The sequence below is a fragment of the Aquarana catesbeiana genome, linkage group LG12 (genome assembly GCF_042186555.1).
Source record: "Aquarana catesbeiana isolate 2022-GZ linkage group LG12, ASM4218655v1, whole genome shotgun sequence".
In the NCBI taxonomy this organism is placed as follows: domain Eukaryota; kingdom Metazoa; phylum Chordata; class Amphibia; order Anura; family Ranidae; genus Aquarana; species Aquarana catesbeiana.
The window spans coordinates 63,524,780-63,546,068 of NC_133335.1; the positions used below are offsets into that span (position 1 = coordinate 63,524,780).

At 42.2% G+C, this 21,289-nt stretch overlaps 1 protein-coding gene and 1 long non-coding RNA gene across 2 annotated transcripts in view; one reads left to right on the plus strand and one right to left on the minus strand.

Moving 5' to 3' along the window:
- LOC141114324 (keratin, type I cytoskeletal 42-like) overlaps window positions 1-21,289 on the plus strand; it is a 73,242-nt gene that overhangs the window by 28,660 nt on the left and 23,293 nt on the right. Inside the window, exons 2-3 of the mRNA XM_073607940.1 lie at window positions 10,086-10,168; window positions 19,125-19,281. Coding sequence (XP_073464041.1) covers window positions 10,086-10,168; window positions 19,125-19,281 — 240 coding nt within the window. The remainder of the gene's footprint in view (window positions 1-10,085; window positions 10,169-19,124; window positions 19,282-21,289) is intronic.
- LOC141114326 (uncharacterized) overlaps window positions 8,544-21,289 on the minus strand; it is a 408,781-nt gene continuing 396,035 nt past the window's right edge. The window contains exon 5 of the long non-coding RNA XR_012236894.1: window positions 8,544-9,036. This is a non-coding gene — a long non-coding RNA (uncharacterized lncRNA). The remainder of the gene's footprint in view (window positions 9,037-21,289) is intronic.

The window sequence follows — 21,289 nt, forward strand, 5'->3', positions numbered from 1 at the left end:
TGCACCTCTTTCTCAACAAGGAAGACAATTGCTAAGTGTCTAGACTTAATAAACTGCAAAGTGGATTACTGAGACTTGACTTGGAGACAATTTAGGCGCATACTGTGAGTCCTGACACCCTTATTGTTGGCTTCAATGTTTACATCTAGTAAATGCCCAATTTCACGCTTACTCAAGCATAACATCACCTTCAACATAATAGGAGCCGCTACTGAATCTTGCATATGATAAATTCATAATCACGCACGTATTGAAAAGCTTTAAAAATGATGTAAAAGTGGAGCTTCACTTTACAAATCAGATACAAAAAAAAGGCCAAACTTAAAGAATATTTAAAGCCAAAACTATTTCTCTATCTTACCGTAAGGAATGATTAAAACCCCTGTTGACTTATTTTATGTGCCCAAATAGAGGATTTCTTTTTACTTCGAGCCCTGGAGGTACACCAGGAAATTGAAATTTCTCCACGGTGGGGTAAACATTTGCCACTGAAACATTAAAAAAATGTAATTTTTATTCATTATTTAGTTCTGGCAACAACTGTACAATGTTGAAATCCCCATCACTTTCTGCCCCAATGATAATGGTCACTGAACAAATATTGAGGTTGGATCTCCCTAACTAGGACACAGGCAGCAATAACAACCTGCCAGCGGTTTCAACCCTTCCCCACTCTATAGAAAAAAAGTTTTAAATAGTTACAATTGAGCGTCTTTGTATGCACTTTGTCAGAAAACCCAATGATCATCATTGTGATCGCAAACTATAAGGGGCTAATCGCTAACCATAGATGGTCACTCCAATGGCCTTGCTCATGATGGTGTTCTTCTTTTTAAGTAGGGATAAGATTCGGGTCTGGGTCTGACATGGGTTCGAGGAGAATCCAGACTTGGTGAACTAATGCAGGAATTCACCTCCATGGTAACCAACTAGATATAACTTGCATTTGAAGTTAGGCCTGGTGGTTTAGGAGAGCCAATAATGGGGCTTTTGAATAAGCCAGCTCCTGCTATAAAAGGTTGAGTTCCCAGCAGCCATATTGACAATGTGCTTAGCTGTGATATGGAAAGCATAACAAGTGATATTGAAAAAGTGCCCAGGGACTGGTTTGTGTGGGGCTTGTAGGAAATGACTTGCACAGAGTACCAGGTCCCAACATGCCTCCAAAGAGCACCAATGTCACCCCTCTCCTCCCATTGAGCACCAATGCCCTCCCTATTTCCCCACCAGTCCTCGTAACTCCCTCCCAACTAGGGGTCTTTTTTTCCTGTTGACCACTGACACCAAGATTTAATTTCCTCCCACTGACCACTGACTCCAGGCACTATTACCTCCCCAAAATTTCCAACACTAGGGTATATTTTCTCCCCCTGACCACCAACACTGAACATTTTTTCCTTCCCATCACCACAGATGTCAGACATTTTTACTCCCCCTGGCCATCAATGGAAGGCATTTTTTCTTTCTTTTTTCCCTTCCTTTTATTGTTTCCTCCCATTGACCATAGACACTGGCCTTCTTTTCCTCCTGCCGACCAGCAATACAATATAGACTTGTATACCTAATTACAACTGTCCTGCTACTAACCACTTTCGCACTGCTGTATCCTTTGCACTATCTTAGTCCTTGTAGTAAAGCTCCAGCCTGTGCTATTTCTCTTTAATATATTGGGCCTAGCCCTGATGTGTGTTCTGTGTTCTCATTCTTATTGATAATCACCTGCCTGTACTTGCCCTTTACCCCATTAAATAAACACACTTACAACCATTGGGTTGGAAAGGGCAAGGTCACAGCTTTATTAAATTCCAACACATAACATGCAAACATATTTAACCAGTGCCAGTCACAGTCGTACTGTGAGTACTCAACCAAAAGAGGGAAGTAGGGGCCTGTCCTTACCATAAGTGCTGGACAGACAGCCTACTTCCAATTTTTCCATCAAGGGCATAGCCCATACAGCAACATTAAAGCGGAGCTCCGCGGAAATTTTTTTTTTAAAAGTCAGCAGCTACAAATACTGCAGCTGCTGACTTTTAAAACATGGACACTTACCTGTCCAGGGCGCACGCAATGTCGGCACCCGAGGCCGTACCGTCTCTCGGTCCTCGGGTGCTGCCGCCTCCATCTTCGGTAAGGGAATCAGGAAGTGAAGGCTTGCGGCTTCACTTCCCGGTTCCCTACTGTGCATGCGCGAGTCGCGCAGCGCAATACGGATGGTCCCTGCTGTCTCTGGGACCTGTGTGTTTCCCAGCAGACAGCGGGGGGGGGGACAGGAAGTGGCGTAAATAAACGCAGATTCTGCGGCTATCTATGCCGGAAGTGGGTACAGATACCTGTAATATACAGGTATCTGCACCCTCCTCCCCCCTGAAAGGTGCCAACTGTGACACCGGAGGGGGGGAGGAATCCGATGAGTGGAAGTTCCACTTTTGGGTGGCACTCCACTTTAACTGCTGGCAAGGTCAAGAAAAACCGCAGCAAGCTGTGACATACCATAACAGAGGAAAAAGAGGGGCAGGAGGGTGGGCAGCTCTTCCAACCGACTCCTCCGAAAGACCCAGAATTCCCTGGGGCACATGTTCCCTGAGCTCAGGCCCATCCCATCCCCCATGTTTCAACCAATCGTTCCCCTTGTCCGGCACCTAGCCATGCCCCATCAGTCAAGGCTCTCTTTCCCTAGAAAGGGGGCTCAAGAGACCTTCATTTTGCCACTAGCACATTTCAGACAATTGTCCCTCATTAAACTCCTCCACTGCTGGACAAATGTTTTTAGATTAGAATTAGCTTGAGGAAATTCTTGCGCATCAGGCAGTTGTTGCTAACAGTCCGTTCAAAAGCTGCCTTTTTCACAGCACCCTACTGCATCGTTTCAGGAAATAAAAGTAAAAACGCTGTTCACGCTAAACACTAAACACCCTCACCCCAGGTTTTTTAAAGTCAGCTTCTCTGTCACAACTTTTCCTGCATTGAAGTTCCCCAAGGACATGAAAAGTGCAGCAAGGCAGTGTAGTATCATACATACTGGGCAACCTTCAACCACTGGTACATCCTTGTACAACCCAGTAGTCCATAGATGTGATTGCTTGCAAGGATTCTAGTTACTGCCTTGTCACCCCTGCCCATGTGTGCTTGACCAGGACAGGGACAACCTTATGAAAAAAAACCTTATTATAAAAAATATAAATGTATAAAAAGGTTTACAAAAATAGTGATGACGGGTGTGAAAATGCCTGGGTCTGGACCAGCGTTTGGCTTTCAGCACTATCAAATGTCAGATCTGTGCCCTTTAATCCTGTATCAGAGATTGTTGGACTGAAATTGAACAAAATTAAACATTTAAATAAAGTATTAAGCATAAAATTTTTTTGTAAAAGACAGAATACAACCCCTATTCTTTGACAGTGGAACTTCAGATCCAGACCGCCTCTGGCTATTTTCATGTTAAAGGAAGATTTGAGGAAGGGAGAGCAGCCCACTGCCGTAAAATTCTACACCAAAATGTTGGTGCTGCCTTTCCTTCCCCATTGCCATAGAACTTTCCCCTATCTGTTTGCTGATGCCTGCCCTTCCCCTTTCATTGTTGAACAGTTGGGCAGTCTATGAACACACACTGTATTACCAAAAGTATTGGGACACCTGCCTTTACACAGACATGAACTTGAAAGGCATCCCAGTCTTAGTCCATAGGGTTCAATATTGAGTTGGCCCACCCTTTGCAGCTATAACAGTCTCCTCTCTAATTCATCCCAAAAGTGTTCTATCGTGTTGAGGTCAGGACTCTGTGCAGGCCAGTCAAGTTCCTCCACCCCAAACTCGCTCATCCATGTCTTTATGGACCTTGCTTTGTGCACTGGTCCAAATCATTTGGTGGAGGGGGGATTATGGTGTGGGGTTGTTTTTCAGGGGTTGGGCTCCTTAGTTCCAGTGAAGGGAACTCCTAAGGCGTCAGCATACCAAGAGATTTTGGACAATTTCATGCTCCCAACTTTGTGAGAATGGTTTGGGGATGGCCCCTTCCTGTTCCAACATGACTGAGCACCAGTGCACAAACAAGGTCCATAAAGACATGGATGATCGGGTTTTGGGATGGAGGAACTTGACTGCCCTGCACAGTCCTGAACTCAACCCGATAGAACACCTCTGGGATGAATTAGAGCAGAGACTGCAAGCCAGGCCTTCTCTAGAAGAAGCACATTTCTTCCTATACATTCTCATAGACACACTCCTAAATCTTGTGGCCAGCCTTCCCAGAAGAGTTGAAGCTGTTATAGCTGCAAAGGGTGGGCCAAATCAATATTGAACCCTACGGACTAAGACTGGAAGTAAAGGGAGGCATGTGCGTGTGAGGGCAGGTGTGCCAATACTTTTGGTAATATAGTGCAGATATCTCCCCTGCAGCTATGCCTCTGATGTAATGAAATAAATAAATAAATAATTAAACCAATGATTAAATAAACATGTTTAAAAGTACATTATATAGACCAAAAGGGAGCAAATTAGAAAATAGGATTTACATGCACTTTATATAAGACCACAAACATTTTATTTTTCAATAAAGTTCTTAAGTATAATTTTAAACTACAGGAGCAGAAAACTCTTTCAAGCCACCCAATTAGAATCTTCCTTACATTCTTTACTCCCACTCTACAAAGATGACTCATGGAATTTGATTGGTTGCTGTGGGAAAGCTTCTCTTCCCTCCCACCTATAGAATGACACTGTGTACTTTTTTATCTTTTGTACTCAAGCTGCTTGGTATCTGTTGGGTTTAGTCATTATTGAGGTCAGACTACTTTTATCATTTGTAATCATTTAAATAGATGTTTTGTTTGACGGCTGTTCACATGGCAGGTTTGCATGGGTCCCACCCTTGTTCTAATATTCCACAGATGGATTAACACATTTACATTAGTAGGTTATTGCTGGAACTTCAAACATGAAGCCCACGCCTTGTCGCTGACACAAACCAGCAAAATATTGGGCTACTCCTGCAGGAAATACTACTGAAACCCGAGAGGAGAAAAACAAAGGCTAAGATGAAAGAACGCCTACCTATTTATAGGATGGACATGTAACTTTACCATGTTTTCCTTTTAGAAAAATGAAAACTCTTGTGCTTTAGGGTATCCACTGACCTGTAACTACAACCCACGCCTGTAAAGCTTTGAATTTTAGCTTGTGTGTGTGGCCACTCTTTTTTATCAGTAAATAACAACTGAACAGGTCTGAAACTAGAAAAAAAATGTCTTCTTTTACTTTATGTATGTTCTGCTGTTAAGACATTATTGAACCACTTTAGGTCCTTCCTTTAGCTGTTTTACTGCTACAGGGCGGTGTAGCGTCACATATGGCGAGTGGCGACCCATCACATTTGGCTACCTGCTAGAGTGCGCATGCGCGACGCCGCCATATGCGTTCCAACATTTTTACAACAAAACAGCACAGTAAAAGCGGCTCCACCCCTAAGTCTAGGTTCAAACCACTTTGCAACAGGGCCCCTCGCGGGCTCGCTTCGCTCGGCATAATTATATTCTAACTCTATATCCACTTGGATGGTGGGGCTTGAACCTGGACTTAGGGGTGGAGCCACATAATAACTGCGCAAGCGCAGTTTAATGTCAGTTCCGTCGCACTATCTGACGGTTTTAGTGTGTCGTAATAGTGTTGGAATGCATATGGCGGCATCGAGCATGCGCACTCCAGCGGGTAGCCAAATGTGATGAGTCGCCATATGTGACGCTACAGCAGCACCTCTGCACCAGATCACGTATATATACATAATCTTACACTTCCTGGGTAGGGGGCGTGCATGCGTGCTGCCGACGGCTTGCTGATTATACACAGTGGAAGCCGATCAGCGAGTGCCGGATACCCAATGTCCTCTGGCACCCGCCAGTCGTTAAGCAGAGAGACAGAACTACGATCTGCCTATGTAAACAAGGCAGATCTCCATTCTGGTAGGAGGGAAGGGGCGGAATTTTGTTCCTGCAAAACAGGGAATAAATTCCATTTCTTTCACCTAGTAAAAGCACCTCACACAGTATAGTAAAACACAGGCTAGGCACGCAGTTATCCCTTTGATCGCCCCTTGTTGATTAACTCCTTCCCTGCCAGTGTCATTAGTACAGTGACATTGCATATTTTTAGCACTGATCACTGTAATAGTGTCACTGGTCCCCAAATGTGTCAAAAGTGTCAGTTAGTGTCAGAATCCTCACCACAATATCACAGTACAGTAGATCGCCGCCATTACTAGTAAAAAAAAAATTAAAAATCCAATAGTGTGTAGATGCTATAGCTTTTGCGCAAACCAATCAGTATACGCTTGCTGGGATTTTTTTTTACCAAAAATATGTAGCAGAATACATATTGACCTAAATTTATGGAGAAATCAGATTTTTCCAATTTTTTATTGAATATGTTTTATAGCAGAATACCATAACAGAGGAAAAAGAGGGGCAGGAGGGTGGGCAGCTCTTCCAACCGACTCCTCCGAAAGACCCAGAATTCCCTGGGGCACATGTTCCCTGAGCTCAGGCCCATCCCATCCCCCATGTTTCAACCAATCGTTCCCCTTGTCCGGCACCTAGCCATGCCCTATCAGTCAAGGCTCTCTTTCCCTAGAAAGGGGGCTCAAGAGACCTTCATTTTGCCACTAGCACATTTCAGACAATTGTCCCTCATTAAACTCCTCCACTGCTGGACAAATGTTTTTAGATTAGAATTAGCTTGAGGAAATGATTGCGCATCAGGCAGTTGTTGCTAACAGTCCGTTCAAAAGCTGCCTTTTTCACAGCACCCTACTGCATCGTTTCAGGAAATAAAAGTAAAAACGCTGTTCACGCTAAACACTAAACACCCTCACCCCAGGTTTTTTAAAGTCAGCTTCTCTGTCACAACTTTTCCTGCATTGAAGTTCCCCAAGGACATGAAAAGTGCAGCAAGGCAGTGTAGTATCATACATACTGGGCAACCTTCAACCACTGGTACATCCTTGTACAACCCAGTAGTCCATAGATGTGATTGCTTGCAAGGATTCTAGTTACTGCCTTGTCACCCCTGCCCATGTGTGCTTGACCAGGACAGGGACAACCTTATGAAAAAAACCTTATTATAAAAAATATAAATGTATAAAAAGGTTTACAAAAATAGTGATGACGGGTGTGAAAATGCCTGGGTCTGGACCAGCGTTTGGCTTTCAGCACTATCAAATGTCAGATCTGTGCCCTTTAATCCTGTATCAGAGATTGTTGGACTGAAATTGAACAAAATTAAACATTTAAGTAAAGTATTAAGAATAAAATTTTTTTGTAAAAGACAGAATACAACCCCTACCCCCACACAAGAGCGGTGCTGGAAACTGCATGCGATTCGAACAGGAATCACATTGAATTCCTGTTCAAATCACATGCAATTCTTTTGCAGTGCAATTTGAGCCTATTCTTTGTATGGGCTCAAATCACACCCCACAAAGGTATCAGTAGTATCGGCGAGTGCTTGACCGAAAGTATGGATACTTGTATCCGATGATAAAAACACGCTATCGGTGCAACCCTAGTTTTTATATTTAGTGATTTCAACTGCTTTTCATTTTAACCTCTTGTAAACTTTGGGCGTTCGAAGTGCACCCTGAAAAAAATCAGCAAAGTATTCAGAATGTGCATTATATTCTCTTTCCCTCCAACTGCTACCCATGCCAGCAAATTCAGGCTGCCAAAATGACAGCCAGGACTTTGTATAGCAGCTGCAGCCTACAAGAGTACAATTAAGCTGGAATTGGGTTTTAACTCTTAAAATGTACAATGGAATAAAGCCCACCTGCTTTATAACTTAGTTTTTCATCTGGACATCTATCCTTGTCTCCTTTGTTGGTAATCTGGTGATCTGAGAACCCCTTGCTTGTGTTGCAGGAAATTCATTTTTATTATTATATGTATTATACAGGATTTATATAGCGCCAGCAGGTTGCAAAGTGTTTTACAATATAAAGTGAGACAGTACAGTTACAATACAATAAAATACAGGATGGTTAAAAATGCTCTGCTCATAAAAGCTTAGCTTACCATTTAATATTTTTATAATTTCTAACTACACTCACAGAAGTCTCCTTTCTGTTTTCTCATGTAACAGAATGCATGATATAAAAAATAAAAAATGCATGGAAGTTTGTTCACATTCAGCAAAGAGTTTTATACCTGCTTTAGGCCTCTTTCACACTAACGATCCGTATGTCCGTTTTTCATCCTTCTGTTTTCGGATGAAAAACGGACATACATGAATCTCTATGGAGCGTTGGATGTCAGCGGTGACATGTCCGCTGACATCCGACCCGCTCCGATCCGAAAAGTGTAACGGAGGAAAAACCTACTTTTCCATCCATTTTCGGATCGGATCGGGTGACGACGGACACTACGGTCCGTCATCATCCGATCCCCCCATAGGGGAGAGCGGCGCTCTGACAGGTCCGTCGCTGCACAGTGTGCAGCGATGCACCTGTCATCTTCCTGCTCAGCGGGGATCGGCGGAGTGATCCCCGCTGAGCAAGCGGATATTCACGGGGCGGATCATCACTGATCCGCCCCGTGAGAAAGAGCCCTTAAAAGTCTGAATTTGATGGGTGATAGAGAATACAGAGAGAGACAGAGAGAGAGCGAGGAAAAGACACAACACAGGCTTCAGAAAGTACAATCATTGATCTCTGTATATCGCTGCTGTGGACTTTGGATTAAATCTTATCCAAACCCCAGGATAAAAATGTAACATATTAAAGCTTACTATTCCTTTGATGTGGTGACTGCATATTTTTCTGACTTTTACCTTTTATTTTCACTTGGTGATCCTGCCAGTAACACATTTCTTGTTCTTGGGTGACAATGCTCACTTACTGTACTGTATCTATGGAGGAGCAGAGTCGAAGCTAGGGCAGGACTACAGGACACCTCCTTCTCTTCTCTTCTCTTCTCTTCTCTTCTCTTCTCTTCTCTTCTCAGGGGACAGGTGTTCTGTAGACCACAGAGAGTACTGACAACAGTGTAACTGGTAAGAGGTAACAGAGGCAGAATATACAGGAAGTTATCAACTTACAAGATTTTTGGCAGGATCAACAGGTATTTTTACCTGTATAATATAATGGTTATATGCTAGTGCATGTATACACCCGTGCCCAAAAAAAAAAATGTATACAGTGGAACCTTGGACTACGAGCATAATCCGTTCTAGGAGAATGCTTATAATCCAAAGCACTCGCATAACAGAAGGAGTTTCCCCATAGAAGTCAATGGAAACTAAGATAATTTGTTCCGCATTGACTTCTATGACATGCAATACCACATGTGGCCAGAGGTGGGGGGGGGGGCGCCAGAGTGCCTCAGAAATACTCGGGAACTGAGTATTTCAGCATGTTTCCGAGTATTTCCGAGTTGTTCCGAGTATTTCCGAAGGGCTCTGAACCCTTCTACGTGTCCCCTGCGCCCCCGCACCTCTGGCCAAATGCGGTACTGCACACCCCATTAGCTTGAATTCTGCTCATTTTGCGAGACAACACTCGCAAACTGAGTCAGAATTAAAAAAATAAAGTTGCTCGTCCTTTCAAAATGCTTGTTAACTGCGTTACTCGTAAACCAAGGTTCCACTGTATCTTCAAATACTGTGTAAAAAAAAGCAGCTGCTGTTACAAACCTGTGAGTTATGTGTGATAAATAATACACTGGAGAAAAGCTCTGTGATTAACAGCGCTTGCTACTATGTAACCAGAAAATTACAAAATAACAATAAGGTGATAGTGCGCAATTGTTATTTTGTAATTTGCTTATTAAATAGCAGCAAGCGCTGTTAATCACGGAGCATTTTTACCTCTTTCATTTACTTTTTAAACTAACATAACAAAATGCTTTCAATTATATATTTTGCAAACCAAAAGGGGACAAATAAGAGGGTTTGCATCCACTTTAAAATAAACTGAATACGTGAACTTTCTGATTTAAAAACTGTGGCTTGATTGAATTAGTAATTTATTGACTGCTATCCCTTGTTTGGATTTTTATTAAGATTAAGAATGAATTCTTGTTTTCTCCCTCTGTTTACAGCTCCTCGCTGGACATACAAATGATGCTAAGCTAACACTTCAGATGGAAAATGCCAAGCTGGCTTTAGATGACTTCAAACGCAAGTATGTCCATATAAAAATATAATGCGGTAGCGCTGCTTAATAAAAACCTCCTAATTAAATGCACATATGTCCATATAGAACTATAAAAGAACAAACTTCATAACAAAGTGCAAGTGCCACTGTACATATTATCGAAAAGTGTAAAGTGCAAAAAAGTGTAAAGTGCAAGAAATGAAAAAAGTCCGCAGTTATATTAAATAGAGAAAATCTTCTTATAAACGGTACTCTAAGTAGTCTCTAATTATGAGCCATGCTTCACAAACACACAATGTGACTCCACTCCGTGACTTGTGCCCCCTTCACCAGGTGCTATGCAAACATAGCATATAACAAAATCCAGCAGATCTCACGTATGGTGTCGATTATCCCACTGCCAGGCTCTACCTCTACGCGTTACGCCACCATCCTAGTGGCTTCATCTGGAGGATCCATATGTTAACTTTATTTATTTGAAAACAATAAAACATTTTTTTTAAAAAGGGCGCACTGACTTAGTGCATTACCAACATAACCCTTTTTATTCAAAAGTAAAACGTAATCTACTTACAAACTCTTGGCAAGAAAAGGCAAATACAATGGTGCCAATAAAACTACCCCAAGATCCACAGTCCTCAGTCAGTGGTATGGGAAACCCTCATAGCATCCAAAGGCTAACACGTTTTGAGGGTCAAGCCCTCTTCATCAGAGCCAAATTGGGTATGAATGATTTCACATCATCCTTCATACCTAAGTGAGCTATTAGCCCAAATAAACCCCACCCTCATACCTTTAAGAAGATGAGGGGTTAAGAGGTGGTACACTGGTCACATGAGCCAACTGATAAATAGTAATAAATATATGTATATATAATATATATATATATATATATCTATATATATAGATATAGATATATATCTATATCTACATATAGATATAAATCTATATCTATATATCTATATATATATATATATATATATATATATATATATCAGACATGTACATAGAAGATACATAAATAAATATACAATTCATCATTCATAGTACATGGTAATCATATATAATTATTAGTCACAGTGATTTCTATCCCATAAACAGTAGGGGATTACCTTTTAAATTGTGCCCTCTACTACTGCTATTCTGGTATTAGGAGACAGCTTTCTCTCCTCAACGAGGAATGTAAAAGTAATAGTAACTGGAAGCGGTTCCAACCTGTGCCTGTGTATCGTCCGTATCCCACTGCCAGGGCTGTCCCAAGGGGACTGGTACCGGCGCTGCTAAGCCTACTGGCCTATCTTTATAAAACATATCTTTTTATATGGGAATAGAATTGTAGATAAAGGGACATATAGAAAAATTAAAGTTGTGAAAAATACAAATAAACACTTAAAAAAAATCACTCTAATCATAATTAATCAGAATGCATTCAAACAACGATATACTCTGGAGTCCTGGAAGACAAGCTTGAGGCTGTATTTTCACCTCTGTACATTGTATTCTTTGCCGTGTTTGAAGAGGCATCCCTATTGCTGGTTTTCCCTCTACTCCTTTGCCCGTGACATCTCTAATGGTGGCCACACACACTTCAATATGATCATTTATTGAGAGGTAACAAGAGCATATGCAGCAGAGTATAGGTTGGGATTGATGGACTTGTGTCCTTTTTTCAACCTCACCTACTAGGTGACTATATGTAAGATTATATCCAAATTGTGCAAATCATTTTTTTTCTCATGGCAACTGCCAGCTCCTTCTCTCTGAGTAGCCATGCGCTGCTTCTAAGCTCCCAGTGTACCAGATACAGAATGCAAGCACATGTGTGGGTCAGGCAGTGGGGCAAGGTTCACAAAGTCACAAAAAAATGGTGGACCTCAACAGCATTTCCATAGTGTTTCACCCAGATAGTGGGAGAGGTCTATGGGGTCAAGAACGATCATAAAAATAAGGTGCTAAATACAGCTTGAGGGCTCACACATACAGGCGCCCAAAGTGCTACATCCATACATTGTATTGTTTTTTTACAGGCCTGAATGCAGCAGTATTGTTTGCTATGGGCTCATCCACACAGCTACATTTACATGAATACAATTGTGCTGCCTAGGGATCCATAGAATCAAAATAGAAACACTTTTATCAGTGATCAGTGATTTACGCTTGTAGGCACCATAAGCACATGTACAGGCATGCCCCACTTTTAAGTACTGTATCACTAACTCTCAGTGGAGCTGCTGGTTTAAGCGGGTCTGTTACCTTCACTTTGCTTCCCTCTCTTTCACCGGCACCGGGTCTAGGGGTTCCGTTGAGCTTACTGCTAGACGACACACGCACCAACACTGGAGTACGTTTTCAATGCTTTATTAAACAGTCAAACTTTAGGAAGTAGCAGGTAAGAGGTGGAAAAAGAAACTTTCAGGAGAAGCTCAAATATCTTCTTCTAATATCTTAGCAACAAATGTCCCGGTAGATTTCAGATAATTGGATGGAATGCGCTCCCCTTGTGGGACACACTCTTTGCTCGTCTGGATAGGCCTCTCTCACTGGTCTAGCAGCCAGTGCGCAGCACGAATCAAAAGTCTCTGCCACAGACTTACTTGGGGGGGGGGGGGGTAAATCTGCACGATCCTCTGCCACAGGATGTATCAGATCTTCTGCAGTGAACAGTAAGCCACAGTGCCTGAACCTTTAAGCCGAACCGGCAACACTATGCTGTATAATTACATGCCCCTCTATAGACCAGCTCTCCGCGTGATCTCTCCAAGACGGGTCCTCCCCTGGGATCTCCTCGGCTGTCCAGCTTCGTCACACAGGACCGACAGCTCAGGACCATTCCTCAGCCGCGGTGGTAGGCCCCAGACAAGCCTCTGGACCCACCCCTGCGCTGTAGCATCCTGGGCCTCCCGGACGGAGGACCACGAGGTAGCTCCTTAAGGCATACCTGTTGGCCCGGAGGGCCAGCAGGTGGCTGTAAAACAACTCTAAAACATGGCGTCTGTCCCATAAATACCCCCCTTCCCAGAATGCAACCCGGAGGACCACCTCCACCGAGCTTGCCTCCGAGACAGAGGAACATCTTATACACTTCGACATGTTGCCTTTCCAACACTGACTAGTGGTAACAGCGACACCCACCGGTCAGCACGGAAGCAGACACAACATCAGCCAAGCTGGAACAGAGGCGAACTTTTAACCTTCCTAACACCCAATTTACTAAATTTACCTAATCTGCGGTAGATTGTAAATCTACCAGCACTACAGTACACAATGGGGTTTATTTACTAAAGCTGGAAAGTGCAAAATCAGGCTCACTTCTGCATAGAAACCAATCAGCTTCCAGGTTTTATTACCAAAGCTTAATTGAACAAGCTGGGGTTAAAAGCTCATTGGTCTCTCTATGAAGAAGTGAGCCTGATTTTGCACTTTCCAGCTTTAGTAAATAAACCCCATTGTGTACTTAAAAGTGGGGTATGCCTGTACACGCATACATTGGTGTGTGCCAAAATTTAAACTACAGTGAATGTAAGAAGAATTTTGGGGATGATTAAACATGGTAAATGGAAGCACTTACCGGCCATTAGAAAAATGGAATTAAAAAAGCTAGCCGCCAGCCTCTTTCAGCAGGATCTTGCAAAGATGACATCAGTAAATGAATTACATTTAAAGAGGCAAAAAAGGGACACTGATTTTCTAAATCAATAAGCTTAGAACAGAAGTTGGAACATTGGGGAATCCTTGTCTCCAGCCCTGTTCTATTATAAGGAATGTTGCACTTCTGTACCGAATGTAGCACAGTGCTCATAAATGATCTCATGTTTAGAGGGGACACCAATTCCTAGAAATGATGTGTTATTGTGTGGATACATAATGCCCTGTACACACCATAGGATTTTCCGAGAATAAAACCGTGGATTTTTTTTCCGACGGATGTTGGCTCAAACTTGTCTTGCATACACACAGTCACACAAATGTTGTCGGAAATTCCGAACGTCAAGAACGCGGTGACGTACAACACGTACGACAGGACTAGAAAAATGAAGTTCAATAGCCAGTGCGGCTCTGCTGCTTGATTCCGAGCATGCGTGGAATTTTGTGCGTCGGAATTGTGTTCACACGATCGGAGTTTCCGACAAAGGATTTTGTTGTCGGAGAATTTGAGATCCAGATCTCAAATTTTGTTTTCCAGAAATTCCGACGGAAAATGTCCGATGGAGCATACACACGGTCAGAATTTCCGACAACAAGCTCCCATCGAACATTTGTTGTCGGAAATTCCGACCGTGTGTACACAGCATAAGAGTCAAAGCTTCTAATTTCTTTCATGATGCTTCTCCTTCCTATGTCCTTCTTGACCCACCCATATTTCTGATTTTACTGGTTACCATAGTAGATCTGTGTACTAACGACTGTGATGTGTGCAGAACAAAATGGCTATTGGAAGCATCCTGTAACACTTATGCAAAGTGAAGCTCATAGCAGCTTCAGGAGGCAAGCTGTGGATTCTGGATAGGCTGAGCATGTTTAGTCCGGTCTGCACAACAAAGAAATTAGAAATTATTCTCACTGCATAATAATACAGGATATACGATGATAAAAGTCTATTCAATATAGTAATTTAGAAAAAAGTCCTTCTCTGCATTTTAGTTCTGGGTCAGTGACTTGTAGTACTGAAGCATGAGGATCAGCATGACAGCCAGGCAGCTAGAATTTTCAGAAGTAGAATGCAGCAAAGACTGATTCTACTGCCTTTAGTTATAAAAAAAAAAACGCATAACAATTCACCCAGTGAAAGTGCATGACCATTCATTCTTGGTAAATGGGGCAAAAAACAAATGTTATTAGGCTGCTTGTTTTCTCTTATGGACAAATGTTTTTCATTGCTTTAAAGCGGAAAATGCTGCATTTGGCACTAGATTGCGCCAAATATCAACAGAAATTATAATCCTATTATACTTCTCTCCATCTAGTGGCCTAATGTGGTATTTTCTGAAGACAGGTTTCTTTTAAAGGGTCTGTGCACCCAGAACTGATATTTCAGTTACCTGACGCCTACATGGGAGCATACATGTCATATAGCTTCCCTATATCCACCCACAGGACCTGTTTAAATCTATAAAAGGAAAGCTAGAGCAACCTTCCCCATTCTCCTTTGTCCCCAAGATCTATACCCACAAAACTGTGATGTTGTGATAAATCCCTACCCGCCGACTGAGTCGGAGTTCACCTGGGTTCAGCCTCTCCAAGGCGCAGTCCCACATCTTAGGTTGCTAAATGCACCAATAAGATAATAAGATGGGGAGCTTCTTCTATTGGTCTTTTGTAACGGAGGAGTTCTCTAACTAGAGACGTAAGAACCTCGTGTGGTGCACCTGAGCTGGTTTTGGTTGCTGAAGTCCATGCTGCATGTGTTGCTCTGCACACCTGAGCTGAATCCTAGTGCTGGAGTTAGTGCTGCTTTTTCTTTGTGCTATCCCTTTTTGTTTTTTTTCTCCCTTGCCTCTACCTTCATTAGGCTTTATTATTTTTCCTTTGTGGGAGCAATTAGTTTTTTTTCTTTTGTCTGCAGTTTTTTTTTTTAACCTGTGGCTTTACCTGTGACTGGCGTGCGTACACAATCTGGTCCAGGTTTTGTGGCCGTTTCCAGTCTCCGGGCCGGCTGTGGTGTCCACGCATGCACTGTGCACAGGCTGGATGTACCAAGTGTCTAAAATGCCTATCTTCAAGCCTCTTCCTAGTTAAAATCCTTCGGGAGCCCGTCAAGTTCGGAGGAGGAAGCTACAGCAAAACCGTGTTATCTTGGAGTGTCAAGGTCATCCAGAAAACTTATAGTGCGGCCATACAAGAGCCTCCAGAAGTGATAGAGGCTTATTCAGCTAGGTCTATTTTATGTCTTTAAGTTTGGGGCCATGTTGACATTGGGAAAATGGAAAATTGTATCAAATACTTGCCACAATTTTCTTTTCCTGACACCAATCCATGGCAGCATATGAACCCTCCCTTTTTTGATCTTGTTATTTTTATGGAGAATGAGGGAGGTTGCTCTAGCTTTCCTTTTATGATTTAAACAGGTCCTGTGGGTGGGTATAGGGGCGAAGCAATATCACATGTACGGTATGTTGCCGTGGGGTAGTCACGCTGGACTGACTTGGTTGGTCACTGATTATAGATAGGAGGTCCAAAAGACAACATAAGAAAGGTTTCTTTCCAAAGTTTGATGCCCGGCTGTTTTGTGAAGATGGTAAACCCTGTTATGCGTATGGGCTGCTACCTCAGGGTGCGGCCAGGTGGTTTCTCCCATAGTGATCAAAGGAGGTGAATGTAAAGGAGCAGCCAAAATGCAGTAGTGAAATAAACAGCTTTATTTGGAGTTTAGATGGTAAAATGTAGCCAACGCATTTCGGGGGACAAAAGACTTCCCCTTCCTCAGGGCTGCTGTTTGAATATGGATCCCGTAGGGTCTGTCTGGGACCTGAGCATCAGGTCTGGGATTGAGAATGTCCGACCGTCAGCTGAGGCTTGAGAGGCAGCATTGAGCTCTTAAGCCTCAGCTGACGGTCAGACATTCTTAGACCTGATGCTCAGGTCCCAGACAGACCCTAACGGGATCCATATTCAAACATCAGCCCTGAGGAAGGGGGAGTCTTTTGTCCCCCAAAACGTGTTGGCTACATTCTACCATCTATACTCCAAATAAAGCGGTTTATTTCACAACTACTGCATTTCGGGCACTCCTTTACATTCACCTCCATGGATTGGCATCAGGAATGGAAATTATAGTAAGTATTTGATACAATTTTCCATTTTTTGGTCGCTGCTGAAGAGTTGTAACACCTAAAAGTTTGTTGCATTTCTCTGGGACTCTATTGGTGAAAAAATATGGGCTGGGTTCCTGGCTCGGCACTCCTGCTGTGCCCATTATAAGGGGGTTTCCATTCTACTTAATGGAATTTCGCAAATTGATTTGAAGTGTGTTTCCCAAAGCGCTTCAACGCTCAACATGAAGATTTCCATGATATTCAGTGCTACCCATTCACACCTAAGTGTTGTGTTGCTTGAATAAGCTCAAAGCTTAGAAAAATACATGAGCTTCTTTGGGACAGGGTCTTATGCCCTGTACACACGACCGGTTGGAATAAACTCTGAAGGTTTTTACGATGGAGTTCTGACGGAATTCCGCTCAAGCTGTCTTGCATACACACGGTCACGCCAAATTCCGACCGTCCAGAAGCGGTGACGTACAACACGTACGACGGGACTAGAAAACGGAAGTTCAATAGCCAGTAGCCAATAGCTTCCGTCTCGTACTTGCTTCAGATCATGCGTCGTTTTTGGTGCATCGGAACAGCATGCAGACGAGCGTTTTTTCCGACAGTAATTTGTTCCATCGGAAAAATATAGAACATGTTCTCTATCTAAGGCCATCTGAATTTTCAACAGAAAAAGTCAGATGGGGCATACACATGGTCGGAATATACGATGAAAAGCTCCCATCGGACTCTTTCTTTCGGAAATTCCGCTCGTGTGTATGAGGCATTACTGTTTGGCCCCTATAGATGTCAATGGAAGTACTTGGAAAATGCCCGAAAATACACAAAACGCTAGTTTTTCTCTCCTCTTAGTAACTAGCTTTCCATTGGCTAAAACAAAAATACTCAAACCTGAAAATAAATGAAAATCCCTAAAAAATGTATGTACAAGTTCAATTGTGAATGGGAACCTAAACATACTCGTAATAAGTAGAAAATATGGTAGAGGAATTTAAAATATTTGCTAAAAATTGGAATGACATGAAAAGAAGTGAAATAAAATAGTAGAGATTCTTAGTAAATTAATGCATCACTATCTTAGAGATGGATAAAGCTGTCGATAGATGACTCCTTGACTGCTTTCTCAAAAGGTTGAGTTTTTGATTGGTTTGCTTCTTCTGAGATCCTTCAGTGGAGTCAGTGGTTAAAAATGATAATGATAGCGATCTATGGTGGATGATTTGATTTTGATGCAGAGATTTTGGCATTGGTTTTTCAGGTCCTAAAATTTGACACAGAAGTAGGTGACATTTCTTTGCATCACATTTTTTGGCTGCATTGAGCAGTTAGTGGCACCAGTTCTTACTTAAGCATTTTCAGTCGCGTACCCAAAAGCACGCCGTTTTTAATTTTTTTTCTCCACTCTGGCCCTGTTTTTTATGATAATTATAGAGATAAATCAGATGACAAACTGCATTTTGTTTCTACAGTGGTGTTCCAACCCTTAAAAGGGCACATGTTCAGGCATTTTTCCCATAGAGCATAAAAACTGGGCATATTCCAGCACCTGGGAGGTACAAGTGCCAGCAAGTCCTGCCAAATAAAAGACAGTATGAAATATATGGCGTCTGAACTCTGCATGCTGTTCCTAGTGGTAATCACCTTTAGGGCCATGTGTGGTTCAGCCCGCCATTGATCTTGCCAGGATTACTGGCAGCGGGCTTTACACTGAACCTATGCCTCGCAGATGAAGGAATACACCTGTTTTTTATGCTATATAGCTAAAAGCAATAGTGTACATGAGCCCTAACACAGCTGTCTGGAAATCCCTCTTATTGGTGTCTGTGTCTTTGCTAGGGAGATTCAATCTCTCTGATTCTCCTGGTGACCACCCAAAACTCATGAGAAAACCCAAATTTGACATCAGAAAAAAAGATCAGAAGAAGTCTTCCAATGGAGACACACATACTGGTGACAACTGGATGCACTGCCATTTTTCCGCTCAATTCTTGTTGTGCCACTGGAACTGGAAGTAATGGGTGCACAGACAGCAGAAAAAGCATTCCCTACGCTGTCCAGAACTAGACAAAAGTTTTGGATTTATGTTATTATTTGTTTTCTCACCTTTATGACTTCTTTATTATTTTGTATGTATTTATTATTTTTTAAGTATTTCCACCATATGCAAGTTTTAAATGACCCTGTGGTGCAGTTGAAAATTAGTTGATTTGTCTTTTCAGATATGAGACAGAAAAAGCATTTCGTGCAGCCTTGGAGACGGACCTGGAGGGCCTGCGCAAAGTGATGGATAACCTCACCATTGTCCGGACAGACCTGGAGATGGAGGTGGAGGGAATGAGGAAACAGCTGATCTACATGAGGAAGAGTCATGAGGAGGTACTGTTATGTCCATTCACTGCATATTATTTGTATTATCCAGAAGACGTGGATGGCTCCAAGTATAGCATTGTACCAGTAGGGACTTCTCAATTAAATAAAACAGGACAGGACAAACAATGTATCACGTTGGTTCCCCAGTCTGAAGAACAGCTTAGACTATTAAGCCATATACTAAGATAATTGTTCTGCATACAATATGTCTGGTTTTATTAGCTGTCATGTTTAACTGGATATGGGCAGAGAACCAGGCGTACCAACTAACAATAGATTAATTGTACATTGCAGACACAATGATACTGAAAAAGAATGAAGAGGTTTCTTAAAATATGAGCAAGGGAACCAAGCCTGTACTGTATACAAAGAGCCATACCAGATCATGTGACTCCTTTGTGCCCCAGCTTTGGAATGCATAGGGATCTGTCAGGGCATAAACCAATAACCACATCACTGTAGATAAAGTATATGGATTATACAGGAAAATGTAGAGATGAAGTGATATTTTGTATTTTTTAACTGAGAAGACTAAAGCCGCATATACACGATTGGATTTTCTGACGGGAAATGTTCGATGAGAGCTTGTTGTCGGAAAGTCCAACCGTGTGCACATGGGTCAGTTGTCCCTGTCGGAGGGCAGAGAGGAGCTGTCCTGGAAGATTTCAGGACAGCTTAGTTCTCTTCATAAGTCAATGTATATAGAGTTGTGGCACCTTTTTCTAGGAAAGCACTAGGTGTGCTGCATTGTTGTTGTTGTTATAGAATTGTTTAGATATTTATACAAAGATTGGTTTTAATGTAGAGTTTGCCAAACCTGGGGACCCTATAATTTTGCCCCAGAAACCCATGACAAACATGCATTACTACTTGATCACGCTCCTGTATCTCACAGTAAATTGCCTGGCATAAGATGCACCTAGATGCAAATACTTGGTCTCATTGTTGGGCAGATTATAGACCTAATCACAAGATAAGACAATAATTAGGTGCTACATAGGAACTGGTTACTTTTGCATGGGTAATGTGTGGGTGGGATGGTTGAATCAGTGGCCACATCTACACATGAAACCAGTTCGTCTACAGTCCAGTTTTATAGCCATCTTGTGAATCGGATAATCTGTCAACTGGAGTTACACATGGCCTACTTACTCTTGGTAAGTTCCTTAAGTAGGAGGAACATTTTTGAACATTTCCCTTTTGGCCTAAGTCTGAATGTAAAATAATGTATTGCCAAACTATTGCCAACTGTATTGCCAAAAGTATTGAGACACCTGCCTTTACACACACATGAACTTTAATGGCATCCCAGTCTTAATCCGTAGGGTTCAATATTGAGTTGGCCCACCCTTTGCAGCTATTACAGCTTCAACTCTTCTGGGAAGGCTGTCCACAAGGTTTAGGAGTGTGTCTACGAGAATGTTTGACCATTCTTCCAGAAGTGCATTTGTGAGGTCAGGCACTAATGTTGGCCGAAAAGGCCTGGCTCACAGTCTCCGCTCTAATTCATCCCAAAGGTGTTCTGTCGGGTTGAGTTTAGGACTCTGTGCAGGCCAGTCAAGTTCCTCCACCCCAAATTTGCTCATCCATGTCTTTATGGACCTTGTTCATGTGCGTGTAAAGGCAAGTGTTCCAATACATTTGACAATATACTGTATGTATGGTTCAGGGATCATTCATTTTTCTATTAAATAGAAGTGCCCTCACCTCTTGTTCTGTTTATTGATTGCAGGCCATCCCATGGATGGTTAACCATGTATTGCCTTACTATAAAAAGTAATAGTTGATTAGATTTCTGCATACTGATCTAAATGAATTATCTATAGTTATAATATGCTTATTCTGGGAAACTAGAAATTCAATCTACATCATAAGCCTAGATAACTCAGGGATACGAGCAGTCATTTGATCCAGAAAAAAAGGAAAAGAAACAACCAGCTTTGACAAATGTATAGATAATGAAGTCTGTTTTGAAGAACAATAAGGGTATAAGCAAATATCCACACCCAAATAA